The sequence below is a fragment of the Pagrus major genome, chromosome 8 (genome assembly GCF_040436345.1).
Source record: "Pagrus major chromosome 8, Pma_NU_1.0".
Taxonomy (NCBI): domain Eukaryota; kingdom Metazoa; phylum Chordata; class Actinopteri; order Spariformes; family Sparidae; genus Pagrus; species Pagrus major.
In genome coordinates, this window is record NC_133222.1 from 16,915,045 (window position 1) to 16,934,862 (window position 19,818).

Here is a 19,818-nt window from a genome sequence, read left to right on the forward strand (position 1 = left end):
TGATGTATTAAGGTTACAATTCTGTATATTTAAATTGAACAGGCAGAGATATTTTATGGCTTAGATGAGATGACCAAACATAGATTAAATGATTTTGGTTTTACTCGTGACGCAATGACTTTCGACAAAGAGCTGAAGTCGGCCAATGCATTTGACCGCAGCAATTTGCTTTAAGAAAGACGATATGATGTCTATTTGGCTGACCTACATATTGATGCACTTCAATGAGTTTTAACCGATGCTGCTGCCAAACCTCAAAGACTTGGACCAGTTGTGTATGCTGGTTTTAAGTGGGACTTAATGGGCGCTTCCAAGAAAAAAAGGACAGCTACAATTCAAGGGTTGTTCAGATCGTCAACATTGTGCGACTACTTTTTGCCTTCGGTGTTTAACCCTCCTGCAGTCCAGCGCATCTTCACAGTGCATTGGGTTTCTTTTGACCTGAAAGTACACGCACCATAGACCAAAACTCCTTAAGAAGGGTGAGGTACATTTCAAAGACCTGCTTTGAAATGAAAGCATCCTTTCACTCTGGTGCCACTCCTCGAGCCGATAGTGACGAGAGTGGGATGAGAGCTGAAGGAACTGACTGAAAAAGGCTTTTATACATAAAGGATTTACCCATCATGAGCATGAGCACAACTTTCCAATTTCAACAGCATAGATTGGACTTTTATTTTTGTATTAAAGACAACATCATACACTTAATATGACAGTAAATCTATTTCGGAAAAAATAAATACATAAGTTGTGACCCTTGAGGATGTAATATCCAGATGTACATTGGAACAGTAATAACATGAGCCAACAGGTATTTAAAATGTTTGGACCCTCTCACGGGTCCCTGCTGCTCCTGGTCACCATCTTCATGTAAATACATTTGTACACTGAGCTGTACTACAGGTCGAGCAATTTCTTGACGGCCTCCTTGTACTGCAGCATGTGGCTCTCGCTCTCTCCTTCATTCTTCAACCTTGTGACAGAGTCCTTATACTCCTGCACCTCTTTTCTTCCCAACAGCTGCTCTCGCACTTCCTCGCCTTCTCCTTCCCCGGCCACTTTCATGCGTACTAGCATGCCCAAGATATTCCTTTGGGAGGGGCTGTCCTCCCAGCTGTACTCCTCCATGTCTGCCACACTCTTCTCAGCCTCCCAGGCTTCTGTTTTCTGACAAATGAGAAAAACAGAACACATTTGTTACCTTTAAATGCACACTAAAAATGAAACACTTATCCAACCTGACCTATCTGTATCAATAGATTTCAACAGTTTATGTGTGGTACAGCAATTTGAACACAGTGACTATACATGCACACCAATATTTCTCAAATTTTCTGAATATGACAATATTCCGAATTTGACACTGCTCATGTAAACATCCTACAGTATTCTGTTATAACATAGCAGTTTGCCAAAAGAAAAGTCCACATTTCTGTTTGGAAGGAGAAACACGCCTACTTTTAAACATTATAAAAGACTTGTGTACAAGTACTGCAACACTAAAGGAGTGAAAGATTGAAAAATCTTCTTGTTTTGACACAAAGAAGCAAAATGATTCGCAACTCCAGCTGTTTCTTTTCATTTTTACTTGGATGTGTTAACGACATGGTAGGGCACATTAATTGGAGTACGCATGGCTCAATGTCAACAGGAATTTAGGTGGATTATTAATTTTCATTAGCCATGTAAACAGCTTAGTAGGAAATGTTTTCTTTGTCAGAATGAGGTCGAAACCTGGAATATTTGTGCATGTGAACAGTAGCTTTGTGTGTAGATGGACAATATTTCTTCATTCCAATTCAAATCATTCTGATTAAAGATTTCGGGTCAATTGATTAAATGGGTCTGGTGCATTCCTCTTCCTCGTTGGATATTTGATCTTTTTTGGCATGTGTTTGATCAGCTCCCTGTCCTGAAGATGGATAACTAAGGTAAACTGGTCTGCCAGAGAGTTACAAACTTTCCACAGACCAGTTTACCTTAGAAGCCGCCATCTTTGGTCAAGACGGCTGGCATGCGGAGCAAGAATGCAGCCAGAAAGTAATCAGGTTACATATCACTTACATGGAATGCATTTTTTTTTTAAAAAAAATCTAATTTTATGAAAAGGTTTTAACTACCCCTCTGCAACTGATTGAAATTTCTTTTGGTTTGGGTTTATTCCGATTGAGGTGTTTGTATGGAGCATTTTTATTCTGTTTGGACTATAATCTGAATATTGGGCTCCATGTAAACGCAGCTAGTTTCAGTGCTAAATTGTGTAAGTTTTTGTTCTTTCCTTCAGGGTATAAAAGGATATTAATTTTTTCATAGGATCTGCCTCGGCCTACATTTTGGAACACAGTATGGCAACAGATGTCAAATATGGGGGTCCTCAGTCACCCTCCACCCCTTCTTTGATGCTCCTCTCACAGAGATAGTATTTCTCCATATGTAGTCCTCTGTCCGCTGCCTGTCTAGCTGTCATCACATTCCCTTGAGAACAATACGTCCGATTGTGCGGCAGCTTAAGCCGGGGCAGCGGCAGAGCCTCAGCTCTCCTGCTCTCCAGGTGTTTGAGGTTAATGATCGTCATTACCGCTATACATATCTGATCCACATAACATCCTATCTGGAATAAGTCCAAGCCCTAGTGAGTGAGAAGCGCTAGATACTTGGGATGAGTCGCTTGGATCAAAACATTTTCAGCAGCGTGCCTCGCCACAAAAAGGAAGATCTGCAGATTATCATGTGAATGTAATTTGATTTTAGGAGGGAAGGTTTGTTATACTTAACTAAAAGGTTGACAGTTTATGTTTTGTGTTACTGGCAAAGCTCCAAGCATTTTCCTGATGCCGTTGTGGGTTTAATATTATATGCACAATTAATTAATTCAAAAGTGTTGACAGCTGTGACACAATTCCTGTCTTTGCATCTATCACTAAGTGGTTTGGTCAACAGACGGTATGTTTGGTAACACACCAGGAGACAAATGGCCACCTGTTTATGTACCTGCCAAATAACATTTATATTTTCAGTCAGGGGAAAGGACAGGTGTTGGGCATGTAAGCACAAACAAAGATGGAGTGCCTCTAGTGGTAAACCCCTCCATGTTCGAGCAGTCAGCCCCGACGCTGGCCTGGATTAGCACACACTGGAATTAGCAGGGAAGGTCCATCTCCCTGAGTGGGGAGATAAAATCACCACAGTGGCTGCTAACAATTGGCCTCTTTGTGGGCTAGCGTTACAACCTGAACGCTACGCCACTCTCACAGCTTCCACAAGCCTGCTGGACAAGCACTGTGCCTTCCATTGTGTGCCCAAAAGGGCATCGGACAGTGTTCTGCTTCCTGGCACAGACACCTTTCCCAACTGAGAGAACTTCTTTTTTTTTTTAATGTGACTAAACCATGACGGGAAAAGCTCCTAAAGGCGAAGGTTACACAATAAGGGGAGTCATTTTCCTTTATGTGGCTGGCACCTTGTGGCAGACTTCTCTAATGTGGCAGGGCTGGCTTAATGTGAATGAGTATCAGGGTCAACACCTGATAGGGTGTCTGTTTTCCCCCCCATCTGTTGAGAAATGTCAACTGGACAATGCTGCTGTTTGCCATCCTGCTGCCCATTCAAGTCTGATACCTCCCTAATGGGCTTAGTGTCTCAGATCACAGAGCAAGATGGACAAAAATTCCCCTGTTAAAAAAAGGGGACTGTGTCATGTCGCTAGCCATATGGAAATGTTACCAAAGACATTTTTGTAATATTTGTTTTGCAACATTTTTTGGAGAATATGTTATGATAATGATTTTCCTCATATTTTAAGCAATTTTAATGTGCACACTGTGCCAGTTCATTGCTAATCCAATGATACTATAGCTAAATAACCCGTACAGTTGCGGCTTGAAGGTTTAATTCAATACAACTTTATCAATCCAATAAAGGGCAATTTTATGGTTACAGTTGGCCACCAAGATCAACAGATACACAAGTAAAAGGTAAGAAAGGAAAGAAACAAAAATGTTCATTGGAAAACTAAAAAAAGGCTATAAGCTTAAAAACTTATGAGTAACTGGTAATATATTCATAAAAAAGATTCAAATTGTTTTGACTTATTTCGTAGAATTTACATGTTTAGTTTAATCTTTGATATAATTTGCTTCACATCGATACAAATGACTTCTACTACATCATACATCAAGTGAGGGTCCTGCAGTTAATACAGGCCCTGATATCCCCTCTTATATTGCATGCTACACAAATCAGATCAGGTATCATTGTTCATCTGATCTCAACAAAACAATGAGGTGACTGCAGGTCATCAGTGCAAGTAATGCCAGAGAGCAACCAGCCTCTACATGAATGGATACTTGTTGAAAGAACACTAAAAGGTCAGTAAACAAAAAGAGAGAGACTAAGGAAAAAAAGACCGGAGTCGCAGGAGAGCTGTGACGAGAGTGGACGGTAAAAAGGTAGGTGTCTCAGGCCTAGTTTACACGTACTTGGGTTGTGTACGTCCGGATGAGCATTTTAGCACTGTTTCAGGGAATAATCTCCATCAATATCAACACACCTGAAAACGCCTTCAAGTGGCTATTCATGTACACTGGGCACGAGCATGCTGGTGTAAACAGGAAGCAGACTGCATACGCTGTGGTTGGTTGCTTATTTACAAAAAGTACTATGAATGAGGCAGTGAAACATGACTGCTCTTCACAGAATCCTATTTTTATTAAAACATTTTCATCAGCAGTTTTTGTCCATCATTGTATTATTAATGTCTCCCTAATATAGACAATATAACATCCAATCCGTCAATGTACAAACTGAATACCTGAATAACTGTAAAACTGTTTCTGAATATCTCCAAACTGGAAGGAGTTTTCCAAAAGGTCCATTTTTAGAGGACTGAAATCCTCTTTAAGTGTACGAAAGGCCAAAATGCATAGACAAAGCTTCATTTTAGAAAATACCCCTGTACATGTGGACAGGGCCTCAGCTATGCCCTGACAGAGTTGGTTAGAAGTAAGAATGAATGTCATCTTCAGTCATGACAGAAATCAGTTCAGTGACACAGCAGAGTAGAGAAAAAACAACATTCAACTTACCCAAGACTCGTGGTAAAGGACAGTTAGCAGGTACATGGCATAGTCCAGATTCTGCTGTCTCAAAGGGCAGCTGGTAGAGTGACAAAGGGGAAGACAGTTAAGGTCATTTGTTTTATTTTTCTCACTTTATCATATCAGTCCACCGTAAGGAAGGAGTGTTTACCATTCAGTTGTGATGGTGAGAGTATCGGTATCTTTGCAGTATCTCTCCCCAACAAGTTTGAGCATTTTCTTGCGTGCGTGTTCGTCCAGATTCAAACTGGACACCTTTACCTGCGTGACACAATGACATCACCGCAACAGAAACACAACAGTTTAGGTACAAGGTTTTCCACATAAAGCTGATGTAAAGAGAAATACACAAAGATAAAAAGATTAGGGCAGATGTGATTTCATTAAATGCTATATGCCCTGTCTGAATCTCTTATCTCTTTAGATTAAATAAAACCACAACCCAAACTAAGAACAAAAGAAATGTTTGTTTTTTTTCTAACCTATATGAAGCTTTGACTGTGTTGATTAAAATACTATTTCCTTTTTACAGATGAAATCACGGCCTTTACGCTGTTCACAAAAATAACCCTTAAGCCCCTTGCACAATGTAGAACTGGAAAAGAGAGATTAGTCCTTGATTACATTGTTTTTCATGGCTCTGACATGTACAAATTCTGTAAATTGCATTTATAGGAAATACAAGGTACATGTGAACATGTATTCTGTGTAATAAACCTCACCCACTGACAACACAAAGGTGAGGTCAGAGGTGGCTAGACAGATGTGCACAGAGATGGTAAACTGGTTCGGTTTATCTCCAGGTTCAATCCCTGCCACAGGATTTTCTTCAGTCTCTCTCACCACTTTCACTCTGCCTGAATAAATAACAAAATAAACCTAGGACATATGTGCATCACTCAAAGATTGAATGATTTTTTGTGAAAACTGAAAATGGGGTCTTGGTCCACTTGCTCCAAACCTTACTGTGTGAGATTTGCTCTCCAATCTATCTCTCTGCCTAATCCACCTGGATTAATGTCTGAATAATTCCTACCATGCTGATGTAATCGAAGACAAAGTGTCAGTGGAGCAGATGGCTGGTGATTCATGGTTAAGGTGACACATTTACACTTGGGAAAATACAATTTCTTAAAGGTTGTTTACATTCCTGAGTATTTGTGTTCTAAGGCAAGATTTCATTTTTAACCTATATTCAATTGAATACAATAGAAAACGAAATATTTATTGTTAAAACTGATGATCCTTATTGTTTTTAGGATATATACACACTTAAGAATATGATTGCCTGCAACACTCAAAGTGAGAAGAACAACAGCGTCCCACCTTTTTCTGGAATCAGAGTTGTATTAGGTACATTATGAAAAGGACAAGGAGAATGAGTATTTTGTTCAATTCAATTACCTTTTGATAAATCATTTTTTAAAAGTGATTCAATTTATATATTTTTTTTCATTGAATATTATATTTCTTATAAGTACTTGGAAGGAGTCTTCAGCATAAATCTTTGTGGTTGTTATGTGTTTGTTACATGTGTGGTTCTGGTCTGGGAGGAGGATTGCATATTGATGGATTAGTGTTCTGGGGGGATTAAGAGAAATATCAAAATGTCCCAACAATTATGTCAATGATTACACATTTTGTAAGTTTTTTATGTGAAATATAAAGTTGTTCAAAGATATTTAAAAAAACTAAGAACTCAGTAACACACAAGAACGTATTAACTAACACAGGAGCAAAAACAGAGCTTCAGCAATTGTTTGAATCTAAACTAATTGTCTGGGACTATAATCTCTCTGTAGACTTGATGGCATAATTTCTAATGTCTGAGGTCACTGGACAATGAATGTCTCTCAAGATAAACCACAGGGATGTCAGCTGGTGATTATGAAGCCTTGTAAATCCCTAATCTCATTGTACATGTTGGGTTTCTCCACACTTGGCTGAGGTCAAACTGTAAAGAAAAAATATAATAGCAGGGAAACTTACTCTGAGCGTAACAACACGAGCCGAAGGGTTTCTGACAGACGGGCCGGCAAAGACATAGTCGGTACTTTGTAATTTGATGGGGAAGTGCTCGTCACATTTGGCATCAGTGTCCAAGGCAGAGGGCCACTCTGTACAGAATGCTAAGAGCAGAAAAAGACATTTTTTTCAAATGCTACAAAAGCCTAAATATTTGTGCCAAAATATTTTGCTGATGAACACCACCACAAAATATGAAATAGCTTTTATCTAACAAAGAAATTACGTTTTAGAGCTTCACAGTGTTTCTTGATGGCTGCTGGTGTCAAATGCAGGAAATTAGGTATCTGAAAGAGATTAGGGGCAAGAGATTATGTGAATGTTCAAATGCACAACTGCTCATGTCACGGAAACATGAGCAGTTAAAAAAGTCCTGTACAGAATTTACATGACTGATTTAAGCCTACACTAGTTTGAAAGGGGATGGTAAACAAAGTAGTCTTTCTCCTTTGACTAAAAGATCCTAAATAATACATGCAATTGCTTATTCTGTATCGACGACAAAATAAAATTCCCAGATTCTCTGAATTTTAATTCTTTGATGCTTTTTCGAATCAAATTCAGAGCTTTGTAAGCATTTTCTGGGTTACTAAACCAAAGTTTCAGGACTGTTGGAACCTGTATGATCTTAACAAATGCATTGGTAAAAATAACATTTATAGAATTCCTTTATAACCACAGCAATTAATGTATATTGTCACAATGTTGTGCTGTATCACAGGCAACTGGACTTGCTGTTGAAACAAGTCCAATTGCCTGTGATACAGCACTTATAATTACCATGACCTGGATGACTGAGAACCTTCATCAATATATTTTAACAGCTATTCATCTTAATTCTGAATGTATGCTTTGATCATAATAATTAGTACTCGCTTATTTCAACACCAGCAATACAAACACATGTGACAATGGGATTGTTTCATTTCAAATATTAAAAGATTTTTGGTTTACTTGGGTGATTATATAGATGAAACACCAGATATGTTGAAAATCAAGCATTTATTAGCATATATTCGAATATATGCAGTTAAAAATGTTGATGTCTCCAATTATTATAGACTACAAGGTATGGTTAAAAAAGTAAAAAAAATTAAAATAAAAAATCCTGACATCAAACATAAGTAAGGGATGCACAGCAGTTTAGCCTGTGATGGCACACTGAGAGAATGAAATCAATATCGTTGGGGTGCACGGCAGAGCTCCAGCTGTGACGGGTAAAAGTAGCAGATCTGCAAGTGGCTTGAGTCCAGATGGAGCAGCTGGTGTCTGGACACAGCAGCTCAGTAATCCGGGCACTGACACAGAGCCATGCAGCAGAACAAAATGAGCTCCATCAGTATTAAGGAGCACTGGACTGCATCAATTAACTCATCTAGTCGTAATGAATACTCAGAGGTCAACGCTAAGATATACAGAGATATATACAGATAAAGCCCACAGCTTCTGCAAGTAGCCCTACAACTTAATTCAGTACTTAATAAATGAGAATCTGTAGTTCTTAATTGTCTGAGGAGGTAATCCATTTCCCTTATTTAATTCCTAAAACATCCAGCATCTCTCTGTGCTAAAATGTATTTTTATGTCATACTGTTTATCGTGGTCCCACTTAAGCGACGAGGTCTAACCTTGATTAGCTCCAAGTTGCCATTCTTCTCTGGAGGAATGCTTCCCCTCATAGGGTAGCCCATCCTCACAGGTAGGGGGACAGAGCCTGGTCTAAAGGGGGTTGCAGCTGGGTAAACTGCAGTCCAGTCCTGATCCACCGGCATCTTTTCTGTCCTGGGCTCCCCTGCCTGATACAAAAGATACGCTGTTATTTATTACAATCATCAGTGGCTATTACAACTACAATTAAAAAAAACCTTTGGATTATGTGCATCTTGTTATATTCAGCCTTGGAAATCTGACACAAAAGCTGCACACTTACATCTCTCCTGGGTTTTCTGAGGAAGGATCCTCTACCACCTCTTTCAGGAAGGCCTAAAAATAATAATATTTCAGTTTCATCCACAGAGTTGTCCAAAATGCATTAACCACATTCAATTTCATGCTGCTAACACAGTTATCTGCAGATACAAGACACTTTACTCACACCATCTCATTTCTCAAGTGTCTCACTCTCTGTATCCATCCATCTGATTTACTTAATTTGTGACACTTTGTATTGCAAACAATACACTTACTAATAGATGCCATGTGTTAATGCTGTATATGACAGGTGCATTTTCCAGAAAATTATGCATCACATATTGCACCTCTGTTTAACTTTTTATGCTTCTTGCAGTGCTGTAGCGACCAACCGATACCGATATTAGGATGTAAACATTCCAACATTGATTTATCAGCTGATATACACACAATTTTTACATTTGCCCTCAAATATGGTCATCAAAAACTTGTGACAAAGATGTGTAACAGAGGCAGATATTTTACAGCCACATATGTAGCAACATTGACGACACCGATATATCTGTTATAAGCTAATATCAGCTCATGGATATATATTGATCAGGCTCTACTGTACTGACATCTTTAATTATTAGAGCTGTATAGTATTAGTTGAATTTTTTAAACAAGTTGCCAATATACCAATTAGGTAGATTATTTTAATATGTCACTTTTTGTCATCAAGTCATTTCTAATTAAACACTTCCTAGTTCCAGGTTTTTTTAATTGTGAGCATTTGCTACCTTATTTCCTTAAATGAGAATGAATATGAAGAGTATGCATTTGATTTTGTGGAGACTTCACATTAGGCTTCAGGAAATCATGAAGAAATTATGATATTTACATTTTTCAGACCAACTGCTTAATAATTTAACAAGAAAATATCATATATTTCTTGTCTGAATCTCCTGTGGATGCTGGTGGAAGAAAGAAAATGCCTTCCGAAATCACTAAAATAGACACATGTGACCCTACAACGACCCCTGAGACCTCCCACACCACAGTCTGGAGACAAATACAAATCGCTAGAGTAAACAAATCTGTTTCTCCACCATATGTATCAGTTCAGACACTCCTACTGCTGAGTACACGGCTGTCAGAGGACATAGGAAGTACCTCCACTCGCATTGGTAGCTGCATCTCGAGCAGCTAGCTTAGCATGCAGCTATGGTTCCGAATTAACGTGAACTAATTTGCAGCGACAGTGAAACTCACCTTTATTCGTGTTAGGAGAATTTATAGACAAAGCTGTCGCGTACGTGACCCTGCTCAGTGGTCTCTGAAGTCCAAGACCGTGAACATTTATTCGACCTAGGGACAGAAATGCCTTGCTTGTGTGTGAAGCCATGTTTATGACAGTGACTACGGAAAACAACGAGGGACAAGCCACAAGAATTGCGAAACGTTTAAAGCAGCGTAACATTGGTGTGTAGTGCCCCCTGAGGGTGAAAACAGGTATCGTGGCACTGTTCTTGATGTGTGACGGGACTTCATTCAGGCGGAGGTCACTTTAATAAAGAAGGATAGAAAAACAATTTGCTTAAGAATAATGGCTACAACTCTTCTTCATTTGTGTTTATACTACTGGTGCTTTGTCTGTACGACCAGCGACTGTCTGGCTCTGTCCATCCGCCAGCTGCTGCTTTTTGAAACACGTGGTGCGTTTAGATGCATCAGAAAAATCATATTTCAGAGGTAAAAATCGTAAAAAATGTCCCTGGAGCTACTACATGGAAACAACACACCCAGGCTGACAGAAAAGTAATGGAACCAGTTTGTACACTTTTACTATGAGGACGTTTTTACACTAACAACATGTTGAGAAGCATACAGAGTTTACTTAGAGTTAAAGGAGTGGCGGAAATGTTGGACAGTAAATAAAATGGCATCAACGGACCTAAAATAAAAAAGAAGAGCCTGCATGTGTGGTATGTTTGCAAAGAGGTTTGTCTTATTTATTTATTTGTGGTGATATGTTTGCTCTCCTTAGTACTTTTAAGACAACTGTAGCCTATTTCTTGCTCTTGTAGTGGAAAATACATGTTCGATTTCATGCAGTTACATCTGCCTACATAGGTACTGACCCAGAAGTTCACCCAGGAAACAATGCTGAAGTGCAGGGCTGGATTAACTTGATAGGGGACCTCTGGGCAAACATTGTTTCAGGGACCATGTTGATCTTTCACCTATGGCATGGCCCCATGGTATTTTGTGTAGGCTATCAGGACTGCATGGTAATGTAATGAAACAATTCAAAATGTATTCAGGATTATAAAGAATGAGGGCTCATGGGCTGTAAAGTAAAAGGATATTGCTCATAAGACTAGATTTTGATATGGCGCTCCTACAAAACGGGGCCGCAAAATCACATAATAATGTAGAACCCACCTTGTTTGATAATGTACCTTATTATTGCATATTCTTTTGAAAAAATGCATTAATCAAATTATGCTACCTATGCTTTACTGTGTGCAACTAAAAAACAGTATATCTGGAGCTTAAAGTCTGGAGCCCAAGGTAAATTGCCTGCGTTGCATGGTTGGTAATCCAACCTTGCTAAAGTATTGTTGGACACGGACTAAATGTGTGAAAGTCATATCAGAATATTTTGGTAATCATGTGGCAAAAAGGTTATGTTTTACAGTGTTAGTTTTTAATTTACCACAATTCTACCATTGTTATCACCATATGATGGTACTAAATTTAGAGCCACAATCCTAATGACCAACATATGGTGGTATTTAATTTGCTGAACAGACATTTGCCATGATGTGTAGGCTTTATGTCGAGTAACACTCAATTTAAACAGAACTTGTTTGTTTAAAAGAAAACTAATAAAAGCGATCAGGTCACTTGCGATGGGCATTATTAAACATTTTCTGAAAACACAAGATGATTATTTAATCAAAAAGCAGATGTTTGATTAATTGGTGATTGAAATAGTTGATAGCTGCAGCCTCACTACAGTTAGAAACCACATAATATTAAATCTTGCACAAATTCACACTGAAACCATACATTGACAGCTATCACACATAATTATCACATCATATATTCTATCATGGATTAAAAACATAAAACGTAAAAACATTTAACTACTTTACATGTACTATACTACCATGCCATTTTAACATTTTGGCGACCCCCCAGGGTATCACATTTTGTCAAGTAGTGATTACAACATTTCCGCTAACCCGTGAACGCAGCATTCGTCCAGCTAAAACTGTGATGCACTTCAAAGGCACAAGTCCTGCAGGCAGCAGCCGATTAGAGGGAGGCTGCTGCTGTCCTTGCCTTCTCGATGTTAGGGTTTGTCTTTTTTATCGATGGAAGGTCAGTTTTAACTTATTAAATTAGGTTTAAAATTATTTTAATTATTTTAATCTCGTTTTTAGTGAAGACAACAAAAAAGCCGAACTTGTGACCTGGCTTGTGAGATTAATTTCATAGCATCTACCAGCGATATCAACTTGATGTGTTTCTGGAGTTAAAGGTAAGATTAGCCACGCTGCTTTGACACGTTTTGCTGTGTAATTCTTGCAGGGCTCGGCTACTGACAGTGACGTGAAGCGTTAATTGATGCAAATATTGACTTAACATTTACTTTATTATGCAGCGTCATTAAACACACCTCTATGTTTTCAGGATACAAAGAGGAAACGAGTCAAGTGTTTTGGTGGACGGAAGCTGAGTGTTCTTACTTTATTTGAACCCACATGCTGCCATTTAATTTGTGTGATAAGTGTCATGCAGGGGGTCGGTTCAGTTTAACGGAAAAGTCACACAATACTGTGTAACTGTAGAGTCCCACAGTAGCCTATGCAGGTCTGACAGTTCATTGTGTGTCTCATGACTGTGTGGTTTTAAAGGTAGAAACTCTATCTACACACATGGAGACAGCAGCATGTGGCTCCTGTCACCACTTCAGCCATAGCTGAGGACAGACATGGATGGGGGCGACTGCCTCCAATTAGCCTACCTCTCTTACCTCCTGAGACTTTTTCCGATCCTTTTAGTCAACATCTATCACACTAGGTGGGTCAGTGTCTTTCCAGAGAAGACACTGACCCACCTACTAATTAATTGTTCATAAGTCAACAAAGAGTGGAATTTGCTTTTACTTGGCGGATGGAAAGTGTTTTTGTCAAGTGTCCATGCCCTCCAGGCCTAGTTTCAGGTTCATTGTCATTTGCAGACATGAGGTATTTCTATATTAGACACAACATGTAGGATGTATCCAGAGCTCCCATTGCACAATTCAGGCAGTAAACTACTCGCATAATTAGTTTACTTCATTAAGTCTATTTCCAAGGCAAGCAGTGGAAGGGGACATCCTTCAGGGGGACTATCACTCAGAATTTTAATATTTAGAATATTAATATTCAAAACTGAATAAAAAGCTGTTTTCAGAGGAAAATAAGTCCCCCAGAACACCGTTTCAAGCTAGAAAGGTGGCAGGGTCTGCCACATAAACAAAGTAAAACCGTATGAAACTGTGTTTTCCTTTAAGGTCAGTTTATTTGATCATGAAAATGAAGAGAGTTTGTTTATTGTGTAAAAAGTCAGCCAAGGAGGATCTTTTGCTTCTGATAAAATTTCGTCCCCAAACTACATAGTGCACCTTTAACAATGTGACTGCAAGGGGAAAACATAGACAAAGGTGAAAGAAAAGCTGCAAAACAATAATTAACGTGACTTTAATCGGTCTAATTTTCACCTGCTTGCACGTTGACGAAGCTTCTGTGATGCGACATATTTTTTTTTGTAGCTGTTAGGGAAGGTCACATTGCAGCCATAGTGGCCCCGAAATGTGTTGCAGGCTGGGGAACACACTGGATTATATTCTCTAAATGTTAGCAGAGTGCATGCTGCACATTTGTTGTACCTTTCCAGATGGGAAACTAGCATCCATCAAGCACAATACAACCGGATGCTGTTTTTTACAGTAGTAAATCCTCAGAGAGTGTCGGCAGAAAAAGGCCTTGTGTTCTGACCTGTCGCTGCCACTCTAACTCTGTATGTGTCTGCTCTGGGAATATTACATGCCTCTTATTCTTGTATTATTTTCACAGGTCAGAGGTCACAGTGTAATAGCCTACCATTTGCAAAAGTTCACAGAAATGTCACGAGGATTTCTTACTCACGGATGGCAATCCCCTCTATGTTCCTTCTCTTTTTAATTTCACAAACATGGATTACCCACGGTGCTACACATTCTATGTCTTAAAGCAAGAAGCAGGACTGTTACACAATGAGAAGCTCTAATCGGCATCACTGCCCTCAGCACAATAGGTCTCTGACCCTTGTATGGTAGCAGTTTAAAAGTTACATGCCTTCAGTATTTGCCAGACTCTAATCTCATGATACTTTTGGAGTAAGAATATTTTTCTGCTGTGCTTGAATGTCATCTGTAGCAGCTACAGTAGCAGATGTTTATACAGTGGTCAAAAATGAAACTTTTCTTTGTTTTGATTTTTTTATTGGTTCAGAATCTAAGCTATACAGTGTCCTCGTCTTGTATTCATCATGACAGATGCTAAATTAACAAGGTCATTGGTCATGGAGGGCAGGGCTTACTTTCAGTCATACTATCTGCTTGACTCATGTCACTTCTTCCACTGCAGGTATGGACACACATGCAACACAGCAGCAAGAGCTCTTCTCTGCAGCAGGTAGCTAGCCATGCCTAGCTAGGATTTTCTCCTGCCGGGCTCAGCCCTTCTGCCTGAATCTTGGTCATAACCTTCAGGACTTCCCAGAACGTTAAAGTCCCCTTTGGTCCTCTGTGAACTTGACCATCCCGTGGGGCAACATGGGGGAAAGGCGAGCGCACTCTTTTCACACGACATGCCACGTGCAACGCGACTATGGCAGCAGGATGGCGAGTTCCTTCATAAGCTACAGGCCCAATGGGTATGCCAGCACAAGACTCGGCCTGGAGCAGGAGATGGAGGCTGCTGGAGGCACTACTACTGCTCGCTCTGTCCTACTGGCTCCTGTACCTGACAGAAGCCACTACTCTCCTGTTTCACTGGAACTGGACCCCACAGCGGTGAATAATGGATCAGGCATCCCCTGCTGTTCGCCAGCGGACACAAAGGACCCAGCGCCGAGGACCATACACAGCCAGCCCTCTATCACCTCTGTCCCTCCACCTCTGCCTCGGTCGAGCTGGCTGCATCATCAGAAGGAATTCCAGAGCCCTTACATCAAGACTAGCATGCAGGGCGATGTTTACAACTTCCTAGAGAGACCTGCTGGACTGAAATGCTTCCTCTACCACTTCCTTGTGTGAGTACCTGTATGGTTCTGTGTATACTGATTTCAGCACAACCATGTCTTTAACATAAAGTAAAAACCTTTAAATCAGCTTTGAAGGCTGTTCAAAGTTCAATGAACAGTCTAGTTGACTGTCTTGACTTCAGCCACACAGACCTGTGGGGTGTCCCTTAGGTGGCTCCATCCCTCTCTCGTTAATTACATCTAGTGCTGCTCCCTCCAGTATTAGGTTCTGGTTCCCAGTAACAAAAGGAGAGGCCTGCTGGCTGTCTGTGGTTGAAGCAGGTCAGTGTCATCTGGTCAACCACACTTTTGGCTCGAATGAGCCTGTTCTGTTCGGCACTTCCTTACAGTCAACAAATCAACAACCTCATGCATAAAACACGGAGCTTCCTTCATGATACTGCTAACTTGACCTGCCAGGAGTACATGCTGACCTACAGTTGAGACATAGCCTACATGAGTAATTATTTAACTGACACATAGGAACACTGTTTCTCCTTTGTTGGTGTTAATATACTTGGGCTTAGATAAGTTGGAGTGTTTTACCATGGTGTAATGACCGGAAAGGACCATGCTGCAGAATTTGGATTTAACGTCACATCCAAAATGAAAGTATATCCCGATTGTGGCTAGCACTTGCTTAATACTGGTAATACTTAATACTGGTAATACTTAATACTAGTAATACAGCGAAAAGAAAAAAGTTCATATTTTAAATTCTAGTCTGTGCTCGTTTAGACATTATTTCTAAATTGTTTAGCACAGGAGGTTTCCAAATTAAAGAAGTTATGAGTGTGAGAGAAAAACTATTATCAGTGTTACAATAAAAGCAAAAATGAAAATGAAACTCCCCTTATATGTGACGACAGGAACTTATGATCTCTGAAGTATCCCAGAGTTTAGTCCCAGACGTCATGGTAAGCCCTGAGCCCATGGATTTAGACCAGATTAGATGAAAATATGAATGATAATGAAAGATGTTCAATTGAAATGCCTCTTCTGAACTTCAGCTGAATTACACATTGGGTAATGACAACATGGATGCCTCACAGTTGTCTTTTTTTAAGGCATTATTTTTCTGCACTGCACCTCTACAGCCACCATATTGTTCTGTGTCATTTTCCTCATGGTTACATGTAGTGTGGGTGAAGAAAAACATGCTAACACAGCATCCTGATCTCTCTGTTACCAACTCATCTTGAAGGGCGTTAGGAAGATTAGTTGCTACTGTTGCTATGGTTACATATGCATCCAGAATTTGGCTTAAAGGCACCTGTCATACCCGGTACCATGTTGTGTGTACACCTGGGCCCATGTCAGGAGAGTAGATTTGCTGAAATGGCTAGTTATAACATCACAGTAGCCTTTACACCAGAGTAGTATCCACATTAGTTTCCCATTTATTATCCTCTGAACTATTATGGCTATCCCGCAGTGCAGACAGGGAACAGATTGTTACCACCAGTAAAGGTCAATTTTAAAATTTCATTCTCAAGATGTGCTCCATATGATCATTTTTGCCAGTAAGATGTGCAAATGTGTGACCTTTTGCAACCCAATCCCCAGAATAAATGTTGGCAGTGTATGTTTATAGAAACCATGGATATGTTAAACCTTTTCATTTCTACGCTGTGCCTATGGTCTGGTTAGATTCAGGAACAAAAAACACTATTATTTATTCATGGTAGTTCTTGTGGCCACAAACACAGCTAGAATGAATGTTTAGATGCAAAGGTCCCTCGTCAAAAAGATCCAATTGTTTCACATTTACAAATGTTCAAAAGCAGTCTCGAACTGTGGTCACTGGCTTGGCAGCATTCTCACCTGTAACTCTACCACTGTCCCCTCCACCTGCACCCATGAGGTAATAAACATGTAATGTGAATGTGACATAACACGTATTGTAGACAAATTGGACTATAACGTCCCTTACATACAAAGTGGAGCAACACATCCATTGCTGTCCCATATGTGTAAAAAAATGATTTTTAAACCTCCAAAAATTGAAATCATTAAAGAATATTAGACACTCTAGCTGTAAGTGGCCTTTCCAGTTGTAAAAGCTAATCATCTATGCATCATTACCGAGAGAAACAGTAATGATGAGTGGGCGAGTTTTGAGCACATATAGAGCATTACTGTCATCAGTTTTTCTGCTCATATGTTCACAACTTAAAACACAGTTTCTCACTTTTGTGGACGTGACTCAGCAGCTCGGCAGCTGTGGCCAAGAATAACCAGGAGTGTTTTCGGCCTGCTATGCAACTTCTGGCAACAATATCAAAGACTTCAGAGAGGTCCCGTTCCTTCCAAAGCATCCATTATCCAAACACATTCATCCCCCTCTACATTTCTTTAGCTCAGTTGCCTTCAAATTACCTGATCATTTAAACAAAGTCTCGGCCTAATGTTTAGTCATTAAAAATGGCACGTATGCCGACCACTTTTCACCTCTGTTAGTGTGAAATTGAGCTTGATGTGAAGTACAATTAGTCTTTCTCATTAAGACATTACCTTTGTCAACCAAAGGTGAATGGAAACAGCTGAGATTCTCTGTATGGGTGTGTTTTGTGTGCCCTGTATTGCGGATAATCCGTCCCAGCAGTAATTGAGGCTCTAATGTTCTCCCCCCACAGAGGAGAGCGAACCCGAGCCTGTCCTTCATTTAATATTAAACCCTTCTGACTGATCCTCGCTGACACTCCTTTAAGTAACTCTTACTTGTCGATGGCTATCGCTGGTGGCCATCTATTCTCCTGACCTCTTTAAAGATTGGCAGGGGAGAGGGGTGACATAAAGGGCCGTATGCAGCACTCATGACAGCCCTAATTGGTCTGCTCTAATAGGCCTGCTCTACATTAGGATGACACACGCTGACAAACAACAAACACACACGCACAGGTGGTTGCTCAATTCATCACTGCCTTTATCGCGCTGAAGCCAGGATCAGCAACATTTACACAACTGCCAGTACTCCAGCACGCAATTCAGGCATGCATCTACCAAACATACACTCATACACAGATGTGCAAATGTGGGTGGATCGCAAAAGAAATAAAATAATGAAGGGAAATACACAAACATTGGCTCACACAGGCTTATATGTCAGAAAATGTGCTCATCATCACTCCATCTGGCTGTTTTAGAACATCTGTCTAATCAACAGGTCGTGGGATAACACACATTGAATGTGTGGTATGCATAGATTCATAAAATAGGCCTTTTCTTTTACAGTCGATTTATTTGAAAGCTTGTACAGATTCAGATGATTTTAGATGAAAGTTTCTAATAGCTGAAATGTTGTACTAATATTCAATAATCATGGGAAAGAAAATAAACTAGCGTGTGATTCATTGGTTTTTATTTCAGTTGTGCAAACAGATAAAATTCTTTCATGTGGTGCCGTGAGAACTCTTTATATTTCGTATTTTTTTTCAATGACTTTGTAAACTTAGTTTTTAGATAAGCGCTTCACAAAAATCATAATTATTTAATGAAGAATTTCTCATATAAAACTAATTAAAGAATAAATAATTAAATGAAATTTAAGTAGTTTCAGTTACAGACTTTGTTATCAGGGAGCCTTCTCTCTCCTCCTGATGTTGGAAAACAATGAATTGTTAATATAAACACATTTACACTAAATGAATGCAATATTACCAACCCCAGACTGAAACACAAACATACATGCACACGGCACACTAATGACGACAGAGCTCGTCAGAGTGGGTAGAAATCCCTTGGACTCAGGACAGACTACGAAAAGAGTGTTCGAAAAAGAGTCTTATGCAATGGCCGGCAGACTCACACAGACAACCTGAGGCAATGATCCCCTTCACGTTTGGGCCACTCCCTCTGAGTCTTTTACGTAACCCAAGGGAATGAACATGTATGTCCTCACGATGTCCAAATGCCCTTCTCATACTACAAGCAGATTACAACCATACCTCTTATCCACCAAATCTAACAGCTCAGTTTCTTACAGCGTGTCCCGATGCAGACGTAGTAGTACAAGAAGTACAAAATCATTTGAGAGAATAAAGGTTGAGCTAAAACTGCAGAAGAAACAGTGACCAGCTTACTAACTGTTAAAAACAACCCTTATTTTTTCCACTGACAGTATTTATAATCAAAATGTCATTATCTGATAAAGGTAATTTTTACTTTGACATCATTATACCGCAACCAGTTTGCAGTGGAAGAAGCATTGCACCTGTTTATCCTCGTGAAAATGGAGAGAGGGCCAGATGTTGTCTGGAATCCTTGATTCTGTCATGTGTTTTTATATCTGGACAGATTATTGAAATAACTATAGTGAATCCCCTCCATCTATGTGGAAAGGGCAGAAAGGAAACCTCCTGATGGATATCTGCTTACAAGAGATTACTGACTGAACGATGTGTGCTGTATAGGTCACTTCCATTTCTCAGTAGCTGGGAAATGTTTTGCAATGCCATGTTCTCCA

At 39.7% G+C, this 19,818-nt stretch overlaps 2 protein-coding genes across 3 annotated transcripts in view; one reads left to right on the forward strand and one right to left on the reverse strand.

The window, feature by feature from the left end:
• Positions 1 to 650: 650 nt before the first annotated feature.
• mrps35 (mitochondrial ribosomal protein S35) lies at positions 651 to 10,429 on the reverse strand. The gene is made up of 8 exons (XM_073472897.1): positions 10,287 to 10,429; positions 9,052 to 9,104; positions 8,750 to 8,917; positions 7,348 to 7,408; positions 7,086 to 7,225; positions 5,248 to 5,357; positions 5,085 to 5,154; positions 651 to 1,167 (listed from the first exon to the last, which is right to left on the reverse strand). Exons 1-8 carry the CDS (start codon positions 10,417 to 10,419, stop codon positions 898 to 900), a joined length of 1,005 nt encoding a protein of 334 aa, XP_073328998.1. The 5' UTR covers positions 10,420 to 10,429; the 3' UTR covers positions 651 to 897.
• Positions 10,430 to 12,380: 1,951 nt separating this feature from the next.
• kcnq1.2 (potassium voltage-gated channel, KQT-like subfamily, member 1.2) overlaps positions 12,381 to 19,818 on the forward strand; it is a 184,973-nt gene continuing 177,535 nt past the window's right edge. For both annotated transcript variants that reach the window (XM_073472223.1, XM_073472224.1), the window contains exons 1-2: positions 12,381 to 12,564; positions 14,696 to 15,362. In XM_073472223.1, the coding sequence (XP_073328324.1) occupies positions 14,884 to 15,362 (479 nt within the window). In that variant the 5' untranslated portion in view covers positions 12,381 to 12,564; positions 14,696 to 14,883. The remainder of the gene's footprint in view (positions 12,565 to 14,695; positions 15,363 to 19,818) is intronic.